Consider the following 26,982-nt stretch of genomic DNA (forward strand, 5'->3'; position numbering starts at 1 on the left):
CAATAAAACACACTGGATTTTATTGGGTTTTATGAGTTTTTATTTTTTATTATTACTTTATATTAAATATTTTATTTATATTATTATTAAATTTTATTTGGATTTTTTGGTGAAATTTTACAGGTGAATTTTTTAAAGTGGGTCTAACCCAATAAAACTTCGGTAGGTTTAAGTGTCTGTTAGAAGCGTCCCTGAATATACCGGAATTGAAATTTATCGTACATTTCTACCGTTGACTTCCGCTTATTAGATTTTATGATATCATATACATTTTACTTTCCATATTCCTGTAATGCCCGCACGCGGTACGCGGAGAAAAGCGGTCTAACGATGAAATCGCACGAGCTGTACGCACGATATCGCGTGATTAGCACTCCACTCTTTCCCGCTTGCTCTAACGCTTTCACTGATCCAACAATGCATCGGAATTTTGCGAGTAGCTTTCGCTCCATTTTTCCGCCTCGCGAGCGGATAACGTTGAGTCACGTCAATGATCGATTATGAAGGTAGTCTATTGTTTGACTGAACAGAACCGGGCGCAATAATAACGCAATTAACGAAAATTCACGAAAAGTAGCATTGTCGGAAAAAATGAATTCCAACTTTATGTGAGCGAGCAATTTTAACAAAGCTAAGAGCTATGAGTAAAATTTAGATAGGAACGAATAATTTAACGCAACATTTACAGGTTGTGCAATTATATATACGACAATGTGTCACATTGGACAAGTATAAGTATTAAAAGTACGAACGTTGTCATTAACTAATCATTATTTTGCTCAAAACGTAATAGTTTATTCATCGCTGTAAAAATGATTGTTATTTTATAGAGGAACAGATATTTTTTTGAATTATTTTTTATTATTTATGTATTATTTCTCTCCGCCAGTATGCCGCTTTTTCCATTGTGCTTTTTTCCATTCATGCATTTCGATATCTATAGACGCGGCCATTAGCACATCTTATGGAACTTTTCATAAAACGATTGAAATAGCGGGTTCGATGAGAATTTCCTGTATAATGAGACCCATTCAAACGGTTGAAATTCGGACGTTTGTACACGGCCTATTTCCATAATAATATTTGTAACGCCGGAGAATATCGATTTAATTAATGGATTAAGTGTTTTTTTATTATAGTTTTTAATTTTTTTTATTATTACTTTATATTGAATATTTTATTTATTATTACATTTTATTTGAATTTTTTGGTGAAATTTTACAGGTAGGTTTTTTAAAGTGGGTCCAACTCAATAAAACTCACCGGGTTTTATTTGGTTGGGCCCATTTCTCAAACCCTGCAAAATGTGGCAAATGTGGCAAAAAATGGTAATGAATAATGCGAAAATTAAGCTCTCATGAAATTGATACTTTTCATGGATTTGCGCGCGATTACGATTTTGGCGCATCACGAATTGCGAACCAAGTTTATAAGAAAAATATACACAATCCGTGACCGATATTGTATATACCGATATATATACAATGATCAACGCCACAAAAGTCATATTCAATTATTTTTCCGACTAGCGATGTTATTTATTTTGACCATTTCACCAAAAAATTATGGGATTTGTGTAGGATTATGTGGTTCAATATTCTATCAGATTGCAGTCGACCATTTTAGTCACTCTGTGATTTAATGTATTCTTTCTGTATGCCGCAGGAACATATTCAAAATGGATATTTTTTTCGTGTTTAAATATTCCGCGATCATTACTCGCGCGTCGATTCCCCGATCGCGCCATTAATCGTGGATTTGCATAATTTTAATTAAAAAGCATGCGTTTGCGAACGATCGAGAAACAAATTTCATTAAATTCTTCGCCAGTTGCCGATTAACTAGCTGCTCCCACTAGGCAGGATTTAACATTAACGACGGTGAACATCGTCGGGATTGTATTTATTTGAGGGTAAAATTCGTGCCTGACAGATTCGCGTCCTTGAAATGTTTCGATATTTATTCGAAATGTATTGGACATTTTGTAACGTTTAATGAACTGTACTCGATAATAAATCACGATAGTAAATTATTTTTATTGTTTTTACGTTCAACATGTAAGGAATACGGCTCTAAAATTGAAATAAAAAATGAATACTTTAAAAATTTTTAATGAATATTGTCTCTGACATGTAAGAAGTTTTCTTTTTTGCAAGTGACTAAGTGCCTTCCCAAAATTATTAAAAACAATCGCGCATGTTTTTAATTTAGCGAGTCACTTGTTATCGCGATTACTGATCTGTTTGATCTTGTTAAATAAATCAGTCGGTTCTAGATAGATTTCAGATAGCCTAAACTTTCATATAAAAGATGATCGAATAAACAGGATTTAAAAAAACCCGGGTTTTTTAAAACCTTGGTTTAAATTAAAGTTGACATTAATAATTTGCTAAAAATTGTTTAAAAAGCGGAGTTCATATATTTTTTTACGAAAAATATTAACCGTCGATCTGAAAATTACGCTTTATAATCGTTTGTACGTATAATTCTTTTCGTTCATTTTTCACCCGTTCTATACCCTAGTGAATACACCCTCTGTGAATAATGTAGAAAAGCCGCAACATATTGCACGAATAAACTCGGATACGCAGAGATGAAGCCATAGCGCGATACTCAAAGTAGATGGGGTACTATTGATATCAAGCCGAGTTTGGTCTACTACAGCGGCTTGAAAATTTGCGTTTACACATCTTCGATGTAGTCGCCGGGTAATTCTGCAGCTCAAAGGGGAAAGAGACTCTGTGGACTGAGTCGAAACTTTGGTTCCTGCCGTTTCAACTTAGTCTCCGATGTGTCTCGAATGCATTTCGTCTCTCGATCTTCTATCTCTCCAACGGTAACGTCTGATACAGTGATCGTCAACTTTTTCGATTATCGTACTCTAGAATTCACTTTGAGCCGTCGACGCGAAGTCCTGGAAAATTCAAAGCTCACCGTTGGAAAGATCCGTCGACGTCACCTACGTGTTTCGCACATCAAACCATTTGCTGCAATTTGCTTTATTTTGTATTAATGCGCTATCTATACTTTAGCACTCGTGAATATAGCGATTTTAATTAACTTCGTTAAACTTTATTATTAAGTTCAACCGTTGGAGTTGATAAAATTATCGTTTTATTTATACTGCCTACGTTTGCAAGTTTATTGCGAAAACGCCGTCGCGCAAAGTAAACGCGCGCTGGCTGTTATTTCTTCCACGAAGATGGGAATTCCACGATCGGCTAACGATCGTTCTGCAACTAATGCGGTCGGGCTATAATGTCGCCCGTGAAATTAGATCGCTCGCAATAAATTAAATCGTAGCGCGGACGACGGAAGGTGCAAAATGGAGACGGAGAGAGAGCGGAAAGCGACGTAGAGCGCGACGCCGCGCCGGTAAAGTTCTTAACTGCGGCTCCGTAACTAAGTTGCCACCGGGCTCGTTTGGAACTTAACCGATGAATAACTGCAAAATAATCAGCTTAAATATTCATGCTCCGCGTTTGCCGTTGCTATACCTCGTCTCTCTTGATATCGCCAAACGATTGCTTCTCTTTTTCCACCGGTCCCCTTTCCGAGATACGACAGAAATGCGCGTCCGATATATTCATATATACAGGGTAACCCACATCTTAATCTATAAATAGACGTATTTCAGGAGGTACTTTGAATTGAAAAGAAGATATACGAGGTTAAAGGATGTATTGAATAAAATTTTTAAGCCACATAGAGCGACTGTCGCTACAATTCGCTCTTTTTGGGAATTTTATTGGTTTGGGCCCATCTTGTCAAACCCTGATTTAAACGTTTCGTTCCCTATAAACATCGGGTCGGACCACTATTCGCATTCCGCAAATGCGATGAAAATGGCTCGCGCACCGCCATCCGTCCATATATATATATATATACCGGGCGAGTATCGCGCGTCGGCCTTACATTCACCTCGATGCAGCAAATGCATAACGATCTGTGTCCGCCCCCGCATCACCTCGCCACTCCATTTTCACACGTAACGTTGTTATTGCTACGCGCGACGATGGCATACCGGGGGCGTAATTCTCCCCTTCGATCTTCGCTGTTATATTCCGACGCATTTCAAGATACATTACACCTGCGGAATCCGAATGTATTCAAAACGCGCGATGCATCCGCGCAAATACCTTATCTACATATTATCTCTTTTTCCGTCTCCGTTATTTGAATTGGACTTGAAACTATAAAAACAAATTAGAACATGTGCACCTCCGACCGCACATTCTTTCGAGGGCTTTCGTAGTTTCGTGTCACATGGATCTTAACTGGAATCGATAACGTGAAGAACGTTCACGTTATTATTCCTGCTGATTGTCTGTAAGCTAAAAGCGAGTAAACCCTAACGCGCGCGACACGCTTAGTAAAAGTAATCTTGCAATTATAGCGAGAATTATAAAAATTAGCTAAAGCGGATAAGTGATTAGTAATCACTGCGATACCACATATGTTTTGTATTTAATCAATATAGATAACAGAGATAAAAAAAAAGAAATTATATCTGAACTATTTGTTAAATTTAGCAAGAAAATTTCTCTATGATGTTTAATCAATCCAGACTCCAATCATATTTGGTTATGAGACCTATATTTTCTTGCATATATTCTTTGAATATTGTTGCTATAAATTCTACGTATGACAGACAATTTTTTAGCAGATACAAAAAACAGCGATATAATTTAAGTGTAATATTTATAATTCCAGGTGGAACAGCGAAATTTCCCTGAGTGTACCGAATCTGCCCTGAAAATCCGACCGGAGCCAAAGCGGTAGGCCGCATTTCTTGCTGCGAAGTCCAGTAGAACGCGTGGTTCCGCGCAACAAAAACAACTTCGAATCACGCTCGGTGAGCCTGAGATTTATGTGAGTTACTTTATCTATATGTCCCTACAAACATTCAGCCCGTCAGTTAATACCGATCGTTCCTGCAATTCCACCCTTGCTGAACTGATAAACATATAAAGTATCGTTTGACACGTTGTATACGCGTGTTCGGATAAATAACGTTGTAAAATACTCGCGAGAGCTCGCGAGGTACGAATTAATTTGAAAAGGTGGAAAGAACAATGTAATTCGCGGATTTTACATTCTATTATGTACAAGCTGTATAGTAGATATAAATTAGCGTCGTTAACAGTTATTGTTTTTGCACTCGATACTACGAGTAATAATAGGTCGATAATACGCGTGCATTTTTCATATCAAGGCAAATATTTTAACCGTAATAATCGCGATAATGTTAATATGGTATGCTATGATACAATTATCCCTGCATAAAATATTATTAAAGAGGATGGATAAATGCTTTGATATATTACACTCAGTCCAAAGTGACTGCTTTACGAGACACACGTAATACCAGGAAAAAGTTCTCGTTAGCTTCATGAGCTTGCAAGATGTGTTTCCATAATATTCGTGACAAAAGGAAGTTTATCCGTATATAAAAGAGCTTAAACTTAATGACTGTTATGGAGATAAGGGTTTTCTATTACGCTAATGTACCGCCTACGGATTTCATACGGCGCGCTTTATTTTCATTCATTACATAGCAAAAGTTCGGCTATGCGGGCCCTAACAACATCGGAAGTTATCACGGTTGCATAACTTTCCATTACAATTGCACGCTAAGAACTTTTTCGCAAGACAATACATACAGGGTGCTTCAAATATACTTCAGAGTTCTAAAAAACCCGGGTTTTTTTTAAGCTTGAAACTAAAATATAAAATACGTCAATTCAATTTCATTATGTATTCTATTTCTTTGCCAATTTTAATATATATCTTAATAACATTAAATTATATTTATTCATATTATTTTATATTAAACATTTTATTTGGATTTTTGGACCCCATAAAACCCGGTTTTTTTTGGTTGGACCCATTTTGTCAAATATACACACCCGGTGTTTATACACGCACATATAGTCTACATGTCGATATATTACATCAAAGAAATGTAGAAACCGATTTTTTTCATGTTTGTTCCTCGCTTAGAATTGCGGTGGATAGTTTACGTGTGCAACAAAGAAACGTTTTTGGAAACGAATCAAGTAGGGGAGATAGGTCTAAACGTAAAATCAATCGAGCATAATCTTCGAGGCAGCGTACTGCCCATTGCCAAGGGATATCCACGAAGTTTCCAGATGCAATCGCCGGAGGTTGCTTTCACGGCTATTAATCCGGTCTAATCTCGGGTAATCCTATCGATGTGTATATATATGTTGACAAAGATGCCAGAAGATACGAGAAAGAGGAAAGGGCTACTTGCCTCCGCTGGCGGTTTTCCGGCGCTGCTTATACATTCGATCACCAGCTCCCGATCTTCGGTGGTGACGAGGAAGTCGCCCTGCAGGATCTTCGGCTTTTGCGGTGGCACCAGCACGCTCAGCTTGGCAAATCTCGATCGTAAAGCCGGCTGTCCGTCGTTTGTCGGCGAAGCCTGACATTGATACGTGCCGTCGTCCTCGAGTTCCACCGGATATATGTGCAGCGAAAAATCGCCTGAATACAGAAAAAAAGATACGATCAATAAATATTGAACTCTAATATTCTGCGTTAAGAAATCTATAAATAAGTTAAGAAAAACGTAGTGGATCTGAAATGTTCTGTGTTAAATTTATGTTTTAACTGCCTCGCACATCTAAGGGTCGTTTCCCATAAAAATTACTTAGAATTAACCGAGATTTAATCAATTTCGCTATCTCTTTCTAGTTTTGTCTCTAGAGAGGAACGGAGAATGAATTAAAGCTCAGTTAATTTTCACTAACGTTTATGGGAGCGGACCCTAAGCCAGGCGCGCGAGTTACGGTTTCTCACGGAAGATTAAATGAAATGTCGATAAACCGCTTACTTACACGGAAAATAGTTATGCGCGGTCGACTTGCTGATCTTTCAAGTCTCAGGTCTATGTATATAATTTCATTAGAGGTGACGTTCGTGTTTTCCCCCCCTTTTTTTTATCAAGTCCATTTTCATTATCTCGGCGTTAGACGCGACATCTGCTGAATAAGAATTCGCGATATCCTCGCCAGAAATAGGCGTGGGCGGAGGTTTGCGATTTAAATTACGTCGGGGCCCGAAGTGTGTATCCGGCAGAATATAATATCTGGCCTCGCGCGAGTGTGGTGGTAGTAGAAGAAAAATACACCGCGGGAACCGGTAAGGTCGATTAATCGGCCGCAGTTGCAACGGCAGGAGCGGCTCCGGATCCGGTCGAGCAGGTTGGGGTGCCCCCGATATTGCTGCCATTGCTTGCCCGCCGCTGCCGCTGCTTCTGCAAGCGATCCTTAAAATTCCGTACGCTCGTACGTATAGAGAACGAATATCGCCGGAATTACGTTGTGTGCTTATAATTGCGTCAATTAATATCAGGTAGCCTGTGCGCCGGCGATATCCGGCGCTAATTATCAGGGTGGAAGGCTCTCTGATCCAAGATAAATTTACACGAGTTGGCTTAAATCTTTTGACAGATTTCGGGATGAACAAACGTTAGAATTTAGGGCTATTTTATGTAATTGCTTCAGGAATTGTGTCATTTTTTTAAGCAATAAGATACAAGTGTGCAAACTTAAGATAGATATGCAATCTTGTTCTCTCAACAGAAATTTTCGAATATATACGTCAATACTTAAAAACAAATGTATTTCAAATTTAATATAACTTTGAATTTACTTCCATTCTTTCTTGACGTGCCGCATTATTTGTCACGTACTCAGTATATATTTATAACACGAATAAAAAATTATGATGGTGAAATTGCTCTTTATAAGTTAAAAGCAAGTTGCAAGTAGGACGCTACTTTTTGTTACCTCCGTTTATCGACGATTAATTGACTAGACAACAGTCGGATAAGATCTGGTCGAGCAAGTCACCTCGCGCTGACTCTGCAAATTTCTTGGAAAATTTTTACCGCGGATAGGGATAGGGGGATAATAACATTTTGCCGAATACTTAAGATTTTCGAATTAAGTGTACTTTAACGAGCTGCTTTGCGTAATGTGTTCATCGTCGGATCGAAAATGCTTTAAGGCCGAAGTTTCTTGATTGTACATAGTGCAGCTTTATAAAATTTTCTTCGGGTTTCCCTTCAGGCTCCCTTGAAAGCTACCGCGATAAAGCCGGTATCGAGCGATTACCGTTATTTCTACGATAACGAGCTAATTGTTAAGAGCATAATTAAGTTAGAAGTTTTGAAATATACAAAATTTTTACTAAACAATTATGCTCATTAAGAAAGAAAAAAAGGTACAAGCAACTTCCTTGTAAAAAAAAAGAGAAAATAGAACGCGTACACACTATATTTCCGATCAAAATCTTTGATATTATTATCTCGTTAAAGCTGGGTCAGTTTTGCTTTGGGCGTGATCGCTTCATCGATTAAAATCTATTTAAGCGTATGCTTACGCGAATAACATCCGCCCGGGGTGGAAAGATATGAAATCGATAATATCCGCAGAGTAAGTGTGGAGAGAGCGCCGCCGATTGCCTCCGTTCCGGCAACGCATCCTTCTCCTCCTCCTCCTCCTCCTCGAGTCGCCTGTTATCGTAATAAATTCGTCCGCGAACGATAAGCTATTTCTAATACCGACCATCGCGCACACACCTCCCCGAGCCCTTAATCGCACGTATCCTCGGCTCCCTTAAAGACATATCGCGTTACACGCGGCGGCGGGTGCCGTAACAAGGTCGAGCGCGTCCGTTGCCACGCAGGCGCGCCTCTTATCGAAGGTGGAAATTATGACTTCGTGTACGTTTTTCCTTTCCCGTGAGAGCTCGCGAGAAACAGGTATATATCGAGCACGTAACAGAAGCGACTGGCGCGACGCGACGGCGGGGGTATCCGGTCAAGCGGCTGCGGCGCGTTTCGCAGCTGGATGCCCCGCGGCGAGGCGCGACAACGCAACGCAACGGCAGTGCAGCGCAGCGCAGCGCAGTGCAATGCAATGCAATGCAGCGCACTCGCGTTGCAATTCGCTCTGCAACTGGTCTCGTCGCATCGTCACTGCCGCCGCCGCCGCTGCCGTTGCCGCAGCTGCAGCTGCAGCCGCCGCCGCCGCCGCCGCCGCCGCCGCCACCGATCTTATTGATCTATGGTAGAACCATTAACCATCAGAGCGTGCACCGAATGTTTCGGAACTAATTTAAACTTAGCCGCTTCTCCGCCCGCGGCATACACGACGTCGAATTAAAGACTTCACTCTATCGCTACACTATCGTGTGTACATTGATATGTGCCGAGCCTTCGCCGATTAAAACGACCGCGACATGTTGTGATTCCGTTTGCGGCATCTGCCCCCGTCGGGTGTTTGCTCGGATATTGATGTATTTTAAGGTGCATCTCTCTCGCCCTCGCTCTCTCTCTTAATAAATAACGCTTTCTCTCTCTCTCTCTGCTTACCTTCCAATACGTAACTCTCGAGGTGTGTTGGTCTTAAAATAACTCTACAGATTGAAATTAATTAAATCACACGTAAATTGAAACAAATGTCGTAAAGTAACAAAGGTTTTACGGAAAAAATAAATTTGCGGATTATTCCTGAATTCAGAGCATTCCCATATCGATCTTATTCCGATTAGGAATTCTTAATCGGAATAAGATCAATATGGGAGGTCATCCTTTATCGCAGTATTTCTATTCTTGTTATTTGATTTTTTTTTTGGATTCAGTAAATAAATTTTTGTGTGAAAAAAATGTATCCGTTTTGTAACATCGCGCTAAGTGAGTGATATAGAAACTGACACATTGTTTAGTAAGATTGATCTCGATGCGTCTGCAACGTGGTCATACGAGATAAAGCTTGAAAATGTCGAGTTTTCTTGATCCCCTTTTATACTCGAATTAAATGATGAAAACGTTAATTAAACGGTTTTTCCGATAGTTAATCACAACCTCGCCACCGGCAACGAACACTCACACTACGTTCTGCACTAATTAACTTTCGGATGCATACATCTAATTTTTTTTCCCCTGCACTTTCGATTAATTTTTTTTCTGCTGGCGGATAATTTTCAGACCGACCTTAATCTACCTTTTCCATGGAGAATTTTTTTTTTGGTGTTGAAAATAGGGAATAGAGAATTTTGCTTTTATTTTACTCGCTCCGGGTCTTCATTATGAAACCATATAGCCTAGGGTTAGGAAAGGTGGCGCCTCCAAAATATAACAACATTGCGATATAAGCTGTAGGGAGCTTGGCATACTAAACCCGGCAATAATTTTATGGAAATCAAGCGTTGCTACCGCGGGTATACGTGCCGTACAGACGATGGGACGCGCTTATACGGCAGGAGAGGAACGAAAGCTTTCTCACGTAATGGCGCGCGAGACGCAGAGGCAGCGAACTGGTTTATTTGATCCGTTTGTATCTCTTTCAACACGTAGATTGTCTTTCGACGCGCGCGCGCGTGCACGCGTATCTTTCCGTGTGTTCGCTGCATTCGTCATTTAATTCCACAAAAATCAGCGCGCCGAAAGCGAAACGATCCAACGTTTATTCAATCAAAATTTGTAACGTGTTTCGCGAAGCTGTCCTGGCTCGTGCGCGCCGGCATATTGGAACGCGAACAGTATATGCGAACGCGGCGTTTATTTTTTTATTTCTATTCGTTTTTCGGTTACGGTATTTGCCGGGTGCAGGATTAGTCGCCGGGCTTGCCGAAGATAGAGTGATCCCACGATATCGTATCGTTCCATGCCGATATTCCATTTCCTGCATTCACAATATGTTAAAAAATATTACATTGTTCGACAATATTTTCTAGTCCGGGGGAAAAAACAGATATCGCATTACGTTTATTTGGCTAATAAAATTGTCACTGATAAGCTACTCCATTTCCAAATATTTTCGTTATTTGTAATGAAAATTATTTTCACGTCAAATTCCGTCTCTATCTTTCTATGGCTGTATCATTTTTTCCACACGAGTTTGGAATATAATTTTTCACGCGCGAATATTTTCAATACAAATATTCAAATGTCTCTTAGCGCAATTATCTGAGAATAATTGAGCATAATTTTTTTTCCAAGGAATTATTGCGTTATGGAAAAAGTTTCTTTTACAGAGAGATCTTCTCTCGTGAAACTCGACGACACGTCAGTCAAAAGTAGGATTAGGTACAGGTGGCACTATATCCTTAAGCTGAACGCCGCGTATGTGCCTTCCCCGGGTGCGTATATACGCGCGGACTTCCCCAACAATCACAGTGTGCTGGGACGATAACGCTCGCGCGAGTTTGAAATCCAGTTTAAGCCGAGAAACCATAATATACTTGTACTATATGCCGTTGCACGATGCCTTGGTCCGCGTTCATTTTATTGCGATACGCGTGATTAGATCGTACATTAGATCGTTCCGTTTGTAGCATTAATGGAATTGGAACAACTTTACGGATTCTCGTTACAATTCGATTTTTACTTTGTTATGCTTGTGCCGTTTTTTTCCCTCTCCCTTTTATTCACTTGCTCGCTTGCTCATCCGTTTGCTTTGTCACGTCGAAATCGAACGTGATAACGATCTCCGATTAATCGGCAGCTAGTTTTCACATCTCGTCTGTCCAATATAAAGCTTAAAGTGAAAATTTTTTTTGTTTTGTATAGATTTGAAAGAACATTTTGCGCTAATTGGAAAATTCAAAAAACACACTGGGCTGGGCTTTTTTAAAAAAATCCGTATTTGTATATTACTTCTACGTGTCATGTCGCAAAAATTATGCTGCAGTCAGGGACCGGAATTGAAAGTCAATTTCATTTAAGTTTCGGTTTCGTTTTCAAAATCTTCTTAATTTCGGTATTCAGTTTGTGTTTTGGTCACTAAATTTTTTTATTTCGGTTTTCGATTACGTTTTCGCTTCGGTTTCTGTCCCTGATCGCAGTACATTCTGCCATTAATTTTTTCATCCGTCTCTGTCATTGTTATTACCGCGATTTGCCGTCCGCATTAAGAATATTTCATTCGCGTGTGCTTTGTTATTTGCGTTTGTGTTCTCCCGAGTTTATTCGCGAGCGACGCTAACATCATCAGCATGCTCGCTGCCTGAGTCCAGAGATGTGAACCGTGAAGGTCTTTATTTGAACATCACCCTTTCATTTGCCGACACAATTTACTGATTGGACGAAATTCTCTATCCCCTCGTTGCCTTTGCCATTACGTTTTGAATTAATTTACCCGCGAGTATACATGCCGTTTCATATTAAAAATTCTCTGCAATGAAGAACCGACGTCTCAAGCGCCGTGTTGCATCCCGGCGACTGTTTTGTATACCATGGAAACGTTTACACGTGTAAAATACTTCTATACCAGCAAGTGTTGGGCGGCATTTTTTAGTAACTCGTTAGGAAACTAATTTAACTTCGCAGTAGCTTTTAATGCGAACTGCATCGGCTTTATGCGACGTAGTCGACACTAGAGTAGCGCGAGGTCCATCTTTGTTTTAAAGCGTGATGGCTAACAAAAGAGAACCTCTTCCGGAAGTGCTATACAGAGTGAGGCGGAAATGATGGTACAACTGAAAAGGAGGTCATTCCTCGCACAAAAAGACGCTTGACAGTGTAAAATAAATTTTTTTTTGAAGCCGTGTCGACAGCGTCAAGATATAAATAAAAAAATATTTTTTTTGTAAAAAAAGAAATAAAATTTATTTTAGATTTTTCTCCAATTATATATACAACTTTTTATAGTAACTTAAATTCTTTTAAACTGATTTACTTTGAATAAAAGTTTAATAACTATTCTGATTTGACAACATGTTTATGTACTCATAACAACACTTAATTTAACATTAAATTTCTAAATTGTCAAAGAAAATTTGATTTGAGATCCTAAGAGATACGGTTACTTGACATTTGATATGACATATCTCAATTAAATGGAATTTTCGTTAACAAAAACCTGAAATTCACTTAAAATTTGATAAGATTTTTATCGATCATTTTGTATTTTATATTTAGAATTGGTATTTGTAGTTACAAATCATTTTACGTGCTTTAGTTTCGCTATCTATAGAATTTAAATTATGTTTTAAATATTGTACTAAAGTGTTCACACAATATGCACAAATTCAATCTTTGAATTTGTGCATATTGTGCATATACGTAACGGCTATGTGCAAGTGCGTTCAAATAATACACATCATCTTTTATGAAATTACATGATCAATGATTGAAATATTAAATTATTGCTATTAAATAATGATTACACGTTCCATTGGCGTCAAATATTAATAACATGTATTCAAATTTAGTTCAATCGTAGTTTCTTGAGCTTTTATGTACTCGCAAGATATTTACATTTAAATAGCTATTGCAAATTAATCAACTAGGAATTGAATTTCTCTAGTCTTGATAAGATTAAAAGGATTAAATTTTTATTTCGACTAAAACAAAAACATTTGATCGTTTCTAGAAGAGATATACATGCATGTATTAAATGCGTTTATAATTAAAGGCAAAAATGAAAGTTTTTAATTATGCTTGCACATTAATTGTGTAAATTGCGAAAACGCTATAAATTTAACTGATTTCTTTTTGCTCCCGATACCAATCATTGTTCTGTGATTTAATCATCAGATTCATCGCGTACGAATACGTAAATCAATTAAACATTTCATATATAAAATAATTGATTAACAGAGTCCGACATTAGAAAAGTGAAATAATCGAATTCTCATAAATAATATGACAACTACTAATGCGGGCTCGAATTCACGAGAATATCGTTGAACGTATTACTTCGTTACAAATCAACACCGTCATCGGTGCCAAAATAATAGCGAGAACGAGCATATGATACTGAAATTTTAGCGAATTCCGAACCACAACGAGAAACCACGATACGCCGGTTGGTTTACGAAATCAATACGATCGCCGGTGTGGTGGCCAATAGGGTCGATTGAACCTCGTTGTACAGTAAAAGCTGAGTATAATTTCGAGACCTGTCGCTCTGTACTATCATTGCGGTAATCATCATATATCGTCCATCTTCCTTCTATTTGCTAACTACCCGGTGACCATATCGCGGCAATAATTGGCCTGAATAATGCTGCATCATTGTAAATATTAGACCGGCGTTTTAAACAGGGTTTGAAAAATACCGGATTTTTTTAAAAAAGCCCAGCCCAGTGTGTTTTTTGAATTTTTATATTTTACAGTTTACTAATGATTAATAAAATTCATTATTGATAATAAATTTAAGGATTTCATTGGATTTTATTGGTGAAATTTTACAGGTTGATTTTTTAAAATCATCCATCTTGTCAAACCCTGGTTTTAAAGCTCGCTTGTTGAGTGTAGCGTAACACTTCCAAATGCCGTAGAAAAATTAGCGGAACGCCCTCTCTAAAGATAAATGCGTATTTACATAACTATACGTCGCTCCATCGACTCTTTTTTAAAGCAAACTTAATTTAACGTCCGATTGGAATTTTTCAAATCAGTCACACTTTTTTGTTTGATGAACATTATCGATTAATGTAAAAGTATTTAAAAAAATGAAAAGGACTTTTCTAATGCTTAAATATATGGCAAATCGCATGCGGTCGGCATGTTTTACCGGCGGCATGAAAAATTCAACCGCATTTCCGGTGCTGAGCTTTAAAGCACTTTTACCGAAATCTTGCCTTATCCATATGGTAATGTTCGACTCTACGACGAGGTAGCAAATTCGGAGTTGCATTTCCAGCTTCGCACATGCGCGAATAGAGGTCCGTGTTAGCACCAATCAGATATCCAGATGCGCTTAATTGGCAATTGCTGCGACCTTAGGACGTACGGTTGGTTTGTCGATTAAAGGATAACTATCTGTAATGATGCATTAGCCCATGCCAGGTGGCCGGCGCGTTGAGGAAAATGCGACAAATATTTGCCTCTGGTATAGTCAAACCATGAGCCTGATATAGTAGGTACATACATAAATAGACACAGGATGTACACAAGATTAATTCAGATTAAGGAAATTAAAAGATTCGAAATATAGACAGATCCCTATTTCAGATCAAATCCCCGCGTTTATAATCCTGCGCTATAGAAAGATCTTCAATTAACGTCCGAGATGGAAAGTGGAAGACCTCGTAGAGGATCTCGTACAGAAAGTCGATATAAAAATCTGACTCGAAATAAATAGTTGTCCTCGCTTTCTTGCTCAGGGCTGATTTATGGAGTAAAATTAACTGGATGTTTTATGTCTATCTGAGTGGAGCATAATCCCTTGAATTTCTCGACTTTCCTTTTGGAATCGATCCGCGTAGAAGAATTACGTCACGACAGAGAATAATCAGAATCAACAGCGGGATGGTGTTGTCGGCGGCAGCCGTCGCGCCGCTTCGCGAGTATCGATTTTCTTCGATGATCGAATTCGCTCGGCCGGACGAACGGCTAATGCCGTTTGTTCGCATCGCACCACGTCCTCTTCCTCCTCCCTCCCCTCAACCCTCCGCCGCCCGACGAAGCTCACCATGAGTTTCCAAGTGCGCAGCAATGCCCGGCCGTGCTTTCGTGAAATTTACAGACGCGATTAATGTCACGACTGGCTCGTCCGGCAGGCGTCCGCTTGCCTAGCGGCCGTTTGTAGGCCTAACCGTTACTAATTTCGGAGGGAATTATGGCCTCGCTATTACATACCCGACCTAACCGGGTCTAGCGCACCGTCCCCCTCCCCCTCCCGCGTGAACCGCTCGTCCGTGTGCTGCCGCGTGTTAACGTGCATGGCATCCGGACGTCTTACGCGAAAGGCCCGGCCGTATTATTGACGGAGCGCTGATTTATCGTCGCGATAAAGACTCGCGTACCAACCCTCCGTTGCGTCCTGCAAACGATGTCCGTAGGATGTTATCGTTTGCCCGTTTGTGGCTCTCTTTCGCTCCCCCTCTCTCTCTCTCTCTCTCTCTCGACTCGGACACACCGAATCTACTACCAACGACCGACCAAATGCCGATATGCCAGAGTAGATAAAGCTGCGCCCGCTGATTACGCGATTACTTCGTGTCGGGAGACCAAATCCGCGCGCAACCACGTCGACAGTAAACACACAAGCTTTTACGAGGCTCGTTCGTGGCCGGCGTTCTCGCGAACGTATATCAGGGAGGTTTCGGGGAAACCCCCGTCGGATTACGTTTTCGATATTTTCGCAGCTTTCGCGCGCACCGAGTCCGAGTTATCGAACGCTCTTTTTTTTCACGTTTTGCTCTCTCCTCCTGCTCCGCCTGCACCTGGTTTTTCGCGGCGCAAAGCGCGAGCGACCGGGCACCGTAGCGAAGAACGAAATTTGCAACGTAATCGCATCGCGTGTAAAGACAATCCACCGTTAGTTAGGCCGTGTGTGATTTACTACGTATTGCAATAAAGGCCGGTAACCGCGCGCGATGTTATCATCACGCCGTTTGTCTAGTTACAGAGCCAGCCGAGGAAGAGAGAGAGAAGGAGGAGGGGGAGAGTTTACCGAAACAACTAGCAGAACGTTTCTGGTTTAGAGGATTAATGGCCTTATGTTAAGGCTATCTTGATTATGACGCGATGTCCACGGTTTAATTAATTTATTCATTTTATTGATGCACGCGAGTCACGCTCCCAAGACAACACGTCGCTACAATTGGAACACAAAATCGAAAAAAAATAAAACGCTTATTTTTACGTTTATGTCGTTGAAAATTCATATCTACCGCGGAAGTATATCGCATCTTTTGAAAGCGTTTTGGTATTCAGACATATATTTCTTTCACGACATTCCTCAGGGAAAATCTGTTTGCCGTATTCTCCGCTTATTCTTAGCATAAGTTTCTCAGTCGCAATATACAGCGTTTATTTTTTTTTTTTAGTATTCGAGTTACAAATATTGCCGCATAACCTTCTCCCGAGATATATAACTGTGTCTCATGCGCGATTTTTCTAAAAAACGACAATCTCAACTTCGACATACAAAATTGACGTCAGAACACACGATGAGAATTTTTTAAACCGTCGCCATTTTTATGCTCTTTGAAGCATAAAATGTCCAAGTCTGGCAACGGAGAAAGCCGAGTACCCGCATAAATTATGCATCCAGAAGGGTGAAATTCTCTGCTGCGCAAACTTTGGGCTTGCTACGTTCCCGACGCCGAGATCGTATTTGTAAAATTCAACTGATATTAATGAGCAAAGCCGACCCCTGGTGCTTAAGAAGAATGTTCTTACGTTGCGATATTTCGCGTGGTAAAATCTAAACGATATGTCGTAGACGCCGGGTTTGTCACAATCGCGATATTACAGCAAATACACATTAAATATATATTATCCAGAAACATTAATTCCCTTTCTATTCCTCACGACTCGTCTTTTTCTTATTTGTTTACCTCGCATTATCGTCTCGCAAATAGCTGAATATTGATTTTCGCGATTTCCGAGTCGGTTAAAATGCCGTAGTATTACACTTCTTGTTAACTGCAACAAATTGTAATTAATCGCAACGGTTTATGATACAATGTTCGTTTCTTGACTCGTGTAATTAAAATTAATTATAGCTGCTTGTAGCGGAGCGGACAACGCAAGAGTTAATTAATTGCTCGCGATGTATTGTTCCACCGCATCGAGTAAGTCTTCACGACTCCTCTCGTGTACCTTTACTGCCAAAAGATCCTTTTTCCTTTGTCCGACTTTTGCGTAGGATCGGAAACGTTTCTCAAATTGTGGCACGAAGAACAGAATTCTAGCGCAGTATCAAACACAATTGTCGGCGCTGCGCTACCGCAATAAAACACAAAATTGGCAAGATATATTTCTCGGAAACTAATATACGCAGATAAGTTTATTGCGATTACGCATAATGGCATTCTATAATTACGAAAGTTTCGAGAGTTTTTCATCATTTTTTAATCGAATATCCGCGTGACGATTCATTATTCAAAAAATTCGGCGGGGAGTTTTAATATAATCAGAGTTCACTTCACTTCTGTCTGACGTCAAAGTTTTCTCTGGCATTATAATTTTTCACGCTTAATGCAACAAACTTTACTTGACGCGCAGGTGTGTAGTATTCGAGGATCTCCTTCCGTAAAACTTTCTAACCCGGTAACACCGACGTGCGTTAACATTTTGTAAATAAGAAGTTGTCACCATCACTCATCCGGTCGGCTATTCACCGAAACCCTCCATCTTCCGGATAATATTATTACAAAAAGTAATAAAGAAAATGGAAATGAAACGTACAATATAAACAGAGTTTGAAAAAATCCGGGTTTTTTTTTTAAAGCCCAGCCCAGTTGATTTTTTGGATTGGGCCCATCTTGTCAAATCCTGAATATAAAAGATTAAAGTTGCGCATATACGTAAATAAATTTGAAAGTAAGTGAAAATGTAACAGAAAAGACAAATAAATAATATAGATAAAAAAAAATTCTGTGACATTTTCGAGATATATCTCAGTTTATCAATAGCATTTCCCTCTCTTTTTCTGTCCCCATGTTATCGTTATATAATATTTCGCGGTATAATCTCGAGAGAACGTAAAACAACATAAAAAGAAGGTATTGAAAACGTTAGATTCATCGAGTTTGCGAAAAAGCCTGATTGAAAAACACTGCTCAACGATATTGCATTTGCACAACCAATGCAGTATCCTAGTGAACTCCACCAGTTTAAACATAAAATACTTATCGTTTATATAGAAACGTTTCGAAACAACTCTGAGTAAACTTAACATAGAAGAAAATTGTAAAATGTAGATCCTTTAAAGAGAAAGTTATTTTAGAAAGTCGTACGATACCGGCTGCGCAAACAATAGCATGCCAAAAGTTCGCGGCACGAAAATTACTAAGTTACGTTCGTCGGGAGTAAATTCAACTGATTATGAGGGCATTATAGATGATCGTCCTAACTGACGTCGCGATATATAACACTGACTATATCTAGCGAAAGTAATTATCGTAGTATTACAGAAGTCTACGGACGATGTGCTGTATGTCAAAGTTTCCAAAGTTTATTCAACGGGGATCCTGGGAGAAGCGTTAATTGTAGTTAGCAAGAAAATGTACGTTTCAATTGGCTTTTAACTTCCACGAATGTAGATGGATATAGGTGAATGCACTTTATCGCTCGGTTACGGTTTCCGCTATTCGGTTTACGCTAATTGGAAGGTATCATATAAAAATAAGTTAAACTGTGAAATTTGAAAAAAGCGAGCTGTGTAGCTGTGGGGTCGGCAGCGAATATAAAACTTTGCATTAAAAAAAAATAAATTAAAATTCAATATTGCACGCTATTCAGGAAAAATGGCTTAAAATATTTCTTCGAAATTTTAAACCTGATTTGCTCAGAACTGCTAGCTGATGGGTTAAATTACTTTTACATAATACCGTTCGATAAAGCCGTACGATTCGAAAGGATAAATCGATCATTGGCACATCGGTGGAAATAGCGAATGAATGAATATGCCTCTGCAGTCAAAATAAAATATAAAAAAAAGAAGCAAAAAAGCGCTTTATCATTTAATGCAGGGGCGCTCGTCAATTTTACTCGCGCGACCATCACGGACGAGTGACTCGGCGAAGCTTTTCGCGTCATCCCACACCGCACCACACAAAATTTCCCATGGAAATTATTTTCGATAACGCCCTGACGTTTAACGGCTGAAACGCGCGGTATTACGAGCGGCTCATACACGTTTCATCGGGCATAAGCCACCGTAGCTTTGGACAGAAACGCGACAATCAAGGGACATACTGTTCTAACAGAGAATAAATAAAAAAATCATTTACAGAGTTTTGTACTCTATAGTGCGGGCGTTTAATAGAATATTAAATTAAGTAATGAATTTTTCCTTGTATTGAAATTGCGGATAAAGAGACAGAGAGGAAGGAAGAAAGAGAGAAAGCGAGAAAGAAAAGAGAGAAGTAATAGTGTAACTATTTTATCTGTAACTTATTACAGACAAAACTGTAAGTTATTAATATGTTATATTTTACATAATTTCGCAATGCAAAATTGATTTTTTTAATTTACTGGAGAGCTCTATAATATCTTTGCTAAATGTAAAATTTCAATACAAATTTAATAACTTTAGATTATTTTCATCTTTGCGTGCGGTTTGTAATATTTTTTACTGGTTATAACATTTGCTACTTGTTTCAATCCTTAAAAAAGATATTAATAATTTCACGGAAATGAAATTATCGTCTCGGGATACATTTATCTACTTGCTTCATATTTTCTGTGGAATTTTATATTTCATATATAAGGGTAGTAAATTAGGGTTGACACCCAGGCGGAAAGTGCCCTTAGTGCGTCTCCGGTCGGACGCGCCGCGCCGCCGCCGTTGTCAGCCGGCTTTATCGCGAAGGTGCAATTTATTGTAGAAATTATTCCTCGTCGCACGCACGCACGGAGACTGACAATTACATTTTTCTACCGTCTGACCGTGAGCCGTCCGTCCCTTCAACTGCCGCGCCATATACGCGGAATGCGCTTCTTCGTCGTGCTCATTTTGCTCCGCTCGCGGATCCGAGAAGCGTGATGCTTGCAGGCATCAGAATGCATGCGTGACATCGTTCCGCGAGAAGGACCAAGGGAACGGTCGAACGGAGCGGCGAGAAAAAAATTCCCGATGTGCGAAAGAAGGAAACGGCACATACAGAAAGGGGGGTGGGGAGGGAAGGGATAAATTGTACAGGCGACGCGGATTTATTCGAGCGCGATACGTTACCGCGTGATACGTGTGATGCGACTTGGCGTGAATCGACGAGCTCGCGATACTTTTGAACGACGACGCCACTTTCCCTCGACAGACAATACGTATTCTCGCGATTTGACGAGGGAATCAGCGGCGGCGGCGGCGGCGGCGGCGGCAGCGGCGGCGGCGGCGGTGGCGGCGGTGGTGGTTGAAAATCACCGGGAAGAGAAAAGAAAGAGAGAGAAGAAGAATGGGAGGGGAGGAGCAGAGACAGACTCTTCCTCACAGTAGGATGAGCTCGCTCTAATTCGTCGATGGTAGTTATCAAGCTGGCTGGCTCCTGACAGTATACGTGAATACGCGACGAATTTAAAATAAAACCGCGCCGGCGATAAATTCCATATCTGCGTTTCGACGCGATGCCGTAAGCGACTGACATATTCCGCTGCAGTTGATATCGTTTTTTCGATCTCCTCCATTGTCTACAATTTCAGAGAGTATCCATATAATGTAGAGATTATTTCCACTTCGCATTGTACGTGACAGGATTCTTTACTCAATTTCGGATCGATTTTCTTCGGACGAAAATACGTATCCAGGGAGCGATCGTCGTTCCCCACAATCTTCCAATCTTCTCCATTATTTACTCATTTTTATGATAAAAACTCAAATTAAACTTGCGTTAAAGTAACGCCTACGTCAGTCTACATCAGTTGTAAGTTTTTAATTCCAGTGGAGGCTCATAAATAAAATGTGGTCATCCAACTTAAAAAAAAAAAAGATTTCAATATCCAGAACAAAATTTCTTATACACATAGTCACAGATAAAAAAATATACTCTGTACATTTTTAACTTTTTTTTTTCGATTTCCATCTGAGACATGTATGATTCACTATTTATGTACGGATGTCGCTTTTGTAAATTTACTATGCCTAAGTTTCCTCTTCGCGCATTATATGTCACCATGTGCGCGAATATATAGATCTCTAAGCGATGTGAAATATTTTTTCATGACGCGCAAGTCCTACGGGCAACCGGGCGAATGTGCGTACACTTTTTCGACACGGCAGAAAATCAATACCTTGCGGCCGGAAATTGAATTTGAACGAGTAAACAGGCCAGCGGCGTATTATAGTATATGTTGATATAGTGTATAGATTTTTAAATAATCCTTTACTTGATAAAGAGTACAGTTTCATCCGTAGGAAATTTAAACACGGTTAAGTTTTGCGTTCGAAAGGGAGAAAAGGAGCATATGTATTATATATGAAAAACACTAATATATAAAATATTTCACAATTAGTATTTGTTATTTCGAAGGTTAAAAAAAAATTGTCGTAGTTAATTATTCCCTGAACGGAGATTTCCCAATGTTTTCTCAGTCACGAAAATTTTAATCTTTATCTGAACAGCCTAAGACAGGAAGCCTCATATTACGATCGCAAATCGCACTGTACTTTGCATAATTGCCGTAATCTGCGAGCGTGTTGCGCGGCTGGCGAGGGAATCCATTTGAGCGTGAAAATAGAATTTCCGGAATTATCTTATCCACTGGATACTTGCCTTCTTCGTCGCTGCCGATCATGGCGTATCGCTCGTATCCGGTGAGATTCCTAACTGCTCCCAGGCCAAAGTCGTCCTTGGTCCATTGAATGGGCCCCTTCTGATCGAGAACTCGGCATGGAAGCGTCACCCGGCTGCCAATCACCGCGGTTTGATCCATCGGCTCGATAGCGAATCGCTGATAAACTACTTCCGTCGTTGTAAACGGCTTCAGCGTCGACACTACCACGGACGACGCGTTTGTCACGTTCGTAGCTGCCAATGTCTTCGCCTCCATTGTCATCAGCAGCGAGAGGCAAATTATTAACGGTACTGTTCTTCGCCCGACCTTTCTGCTCCCGTTCCTGCGCAATAGACGAGAAAGATTTATTAGATTGATATACTTGTAAGAATTGAATATGATTATGCAATATGAAACTAGTTTTCACTTTAATGCTATAGCGTGAAATAAAGATATGTGACGTGATACGTAACACTGATACATAATTTGATCGCACATCTTAAAATGTACTTTCAAATATTTTATCCTTTAACCAAGAACTGATTAAAAACTTATCGCTCTCTTTTCGTGAATTTCTATCTTTTTCTCTCCTTTATATCGTTTAACGATAGGCTGCCGTCGTTCCTCTTACTCATTTACTTCGTCGTCTTATCTAATTTATTTTTATAGTCCCATCGGATTCAAAAACGGAGTTGGAGAGCAAGGGGACCGGTGCCGTAAAAGAGGCGATAAAAGTATTGCCGGGTGCCGGCAATTTAGTATTGGAAGAGCAAGGCGAGGAGAAAGAGGGAGGGAGGAAGAAGGAGTGCAGTGCGTTCTATACACATATACACACACGTATACATGCGTATGTAGCTAAGAGCACATATGGACTCGCCATTATGAGGGAAGCTTTTTTTACGATGGTAATATAGTTTTGTCGTGAAAATATACTACGTCTTAACAATTATCGCGCGGAGCGTTTTATGGAGTATTAAAACGGGCGAGATCGTATCGGATAAGAAAAAAAAAAGCGGCAGTGATCTTTATTCGGTGCTAGATAATTCAGAGATAGCTTACGAGCTGTCAACTATCGTTTCTTTCCATTAGGAACGTTTCTTAGGAATCGACCGTTTGTTCCCCCCTCCCCCCCTTTTAACAAAATTCCTCTCGTTCCTCGAGCTCCTCATTCGGCGACAGTATAAGAAGATCAGGAATGCTAATTGGCCGTTTTACTTGGTGTCTTCCGAGACACAACGGTATTTCTTAATTTAAAGCTTACGCGATACGTGCATTCCGTTCGGCTTTTCATAAACTATAAATTAAGTCCGACAATAAAGTTATTTTGCAAGTTAATTTTAGCGAGCATTAAAAAATGCATCGAGAAACCTCGGAGATGAGAGCGCTTCTAATAGATTCAATGTTCAATTGTTGACTTTGAAAGCGTTCTAAAGTTGCGCGTTCTGCATTAATATTACTATTAATCCTTAATTATCATTTGGCAAAACAAACGGAAAGTGCGCCGGTCGCTCAGCCGGATCTCTCGATCGTCTCGTCGACCGCTAATTAATTCTCATCGTGTCATTTATATTCGTATCGGCTATCGTCCGTCATCTAATAACGGGAACAAGATGGTATACTCGGTTTCCACTCTCCTCTCCTCACTCTGCATCCCGCGTCTGTGTACGAGTCGCTCCTCTGTCATCTATCTACGTTTCCTCCGGTGCGCCGTTCTTATTCGTCGTCGGTGAAATGATCGATAGAACTGAAAATCGCTCGAGGAGAGATTCTTGAGAACGATGTATCGTTCTCGTATGTCTTGTCGGGACTCACGCGGTCTTCGCACAGACGTGGCGCCTCGGCGTCGCCCTGTGTTATCGTCGAAGCCGTTCGTTATACTGAAGTTGCGTCCCCCCTTTTCCTCTCTCTCTCTCTCTTTCTCCCTCTCTTGAGAAAGAGCGATCTCTCTTCCTCTCGCGGTGCCTCTCGGAGAGGCGAAGTTCTCCGGGGGTTCTCTGCGAGCTAAGCGTTTCTTGTTACACCGTGTTCCGTTGGTTAGCAGATAGAGGATGTCGTAAGACGATGGCTCATACGACATCGTACGCGGGCTGCTTCTTATGAGCTCAATAGGATAATAACCCCCGCGGCAGAGTCGCTGCCGCCGAATGTCCGCCCGAATGCTTTGAATGGAATATGCGAGTAACGAGCGTAATAATAATTGCGCTTGTGCCTCGTATTCGGGGCACCCCCTTCACGTTCCCTCCGACGACGTGCCGTAATCGTGCGGCGCGTTACAAGGCTTCGAACACAATTCATCTCTCTCTCTCTCTCTCTCTCTCTCTCTCTCTCTCGTTCGCAAGCGGTTCCCACAAAGCACGCTTCTTTTGACCCCCGTTAAAGCCATTCTTCTGTCTTTGATAAACGCGAACGATATCGCACGATTATTTGCCTTTGCGACGTCACCTAAAGATATTCGAACGATATCGCGTAACCGAGCTGCTGCTCAACGAACGACGAGATCGACGTTTTCATAGTGTGTGTGTGTGTGTGTGTGTGTGTGTCGTCAGGTTATCCTGACATCACTCTCGAATAGATTTCTATTTATTCTCCATATAATAATTTGCAAGGGAGTAAAAATAAATTTTGTATCGAATGCAATTTACTCATTTACTTGGAAAACATTTATCATATTCCGTGACGTCTATGACAAGGCACGCCACCGGCTTACGAAACAGAATTGGGTCATGTCGGAATTGGATGGGATACGTCCCAGGCGATTTTACTACCAGTGATTTTACATGTAAACGTATATCACGAAAATATCGCACGCGCGCGTTACGTCCAACGGCTTCTATCACGCCCATTGGCTTTTTATCATTTGCGAGAGTATCGGGAATTTTCGAATCGCCTCGAACAGGCGCGCTGTGGCGACGGCGTATGCACACGCGCGTAGGCGTATTCGTAGATTATGCCGCCGGCCCTGATAAAATAGAGCACCGCTGATAGGAGCGTAAAACAATCAATCGCGATGTCGTCCCAGCAATTACTAGCAAATGTTGCGATAATCACCGGCGTGTAGGCGAACGGGCGTGAACGTTTAAATTTAAATAAAGTCACTAATCGAGACGGAGTGTCGAATCGGTTTGCCTGTCGAACGTTACGTAGCGTTCGCCGGCTAGAAATTTTAACGCTCGAGAACATGCTTCTCTCTCTCTCTCTCTCTCTCTCCTCCCTCTCTCTCTCTCTCCCTCTGTAAATGCATTTCGGTCGGCACGCCGCGTCGCGTCGAATCGATCGGTACCTCGATTTGACCTTCGAAATCAATTTTTCATATTGCTACCACGCGCATTATTCGATACCCTGTTTTGCGATATTCAATTTTTCTCCAATTACTACAATCCCTGTATTTACGCAAGAGCGGCAGGTTTCAAAAGTTTTTTATAAAAATGAATGTTGCAATAACACAGGCACTAGTAAAAAATATACGCTAACAGAAAAAGTACACGAGTCAATAGTGATATGCTACTCATTTATGATTATACATATATAATATATATATATATATATATAACATGTCGCTATTGATTCGTAAATACATATTCAGCGATTTTTAATCAGATAATCCAGAATTATACTCGCTAAATTCATTCACAAATCCAAGGAGCATAACTTGATAATCAATATACACGGAACTAAATACCAATACCGAGAACTAAAAAGTTTTTAAAAATATTTTTACGATTGCGGCTTAAACGTAAATTGAATTTACGTTTATTTTGGCGGAAATAAAATCAGATTTTAAATACTATTTGCCATTCGTATGAACGCCAAATATTTATTGCAAATATCATTTCCCTATAGGCTTATCGTATTTCATATAATGGTATCAGTTCTACATCTCTCAAATTTACCCAGCACAGCCTAGACGCGGATCTAGCGGATCTCACACCTAGGTGGTGGTATAATCCACCGCACCGTACATGTCCCTCGGAAGGATCTTCCTCGTTCGAGCGTGGAAGACTCATGCCGAAGCTCAACGGCGTAACGTCACCGATCAATTTGTCATGGGATGACCCAGTATCAAAGATACGAGTCCCTTGGGTCAGTGTAACGTGTTTCTGGGAACGTTGATACATGCACACGGATACACGCGGCCGACGCGACTCGACGCGACGGCGATGTGTACACATATGCAAACACCACGATGTGGCATACGCTGCAATATGTGTATGCAACGCCATGCCACGTCTGTGCCCGTGCGTGTTGTGTGCGCGCTTGTTCGCCGGTCGCACAACTATCTAAATATAACCCTACGACCGTGTACACACGTATATGGGATGTATTCAATGGTTATCGCGATTTTCGATACTCCCCGACAAAGTCGGAAAATATTTCGTCATGCCGCTGCAGCTGACACTGCACCGGATAAGAGTGATGAGGGTGCCGTAGAATCAAGAATGCAGGAATCAATTTTCCGCATCCGCTCCGTTTATCCGCGCTATATCTCAAGAGCTCGCATCTTTTTTTTCTTTAAACGAATCCAATTTACAATAATAAATCTAATTTATAATAAAAAAATTTCTTTAACAAAAAATTTGAGTTATCATTCCGTTAACTTGGCATCGAAGAACCCTTTAGAAAGATAGGGCCCGGGGGCTACAGCTCCCTTAGTCCCCCCCTCCCTTAAACCGGTACTGATATTGCGTATGAAACATACAATTCTAAACAATATTTCATGCTTTTTGGCTTATGCCAATCGGCATCGCAACAATAATAAATTTCGTGAAATGCGAATCGAC

General features: G+C 40.4%; 1 protein-coding gene across 1 annotated transcript in view; it reads right to left on the bottom strand.

Moving 5' to 3' along the window:
- Nucleotides 1-26,982, bottom strand: part of LOC105453488 (irregular chiasm C-roughest protein-like) — a 128,612-nt gene that overhangs the window by 24,455 nt on the left and 77,175 nt on the right. The window contains exons 3-4 of the mRNA XM_011695491.1: nt 22,204-22,547; nt 6,278-6,510 (exon numbers count right to left, since the gene is read on the bottom strand). Of these exons, the coding sequence (XP_011693793.1) occupies nt 6,278-6,510; nt 22,204-22,547 (577 nt within the window). The remainder of the gene's footprint in view (nt 1-6,277; nt 6,511-22,203; nt 22,548-26,982) is intronic.

Source organism: Wasmannia auropunctata, unplaced genomic scaffold, assembly GCF_000956235.1.
Source record: "Wasmannia auropunctata unplaced genomic scaffold, wasmannia.A_1.0 LD335999.1, whole genome shotgun sequence".
In the NCBI taxonomy this organism is placed as follows: Eukaryota; Metazoa; Arthropoda; class Insecta; order Hymenoptera; family Formicidae; genus Wasmannia; species Wasmannia auropunctata.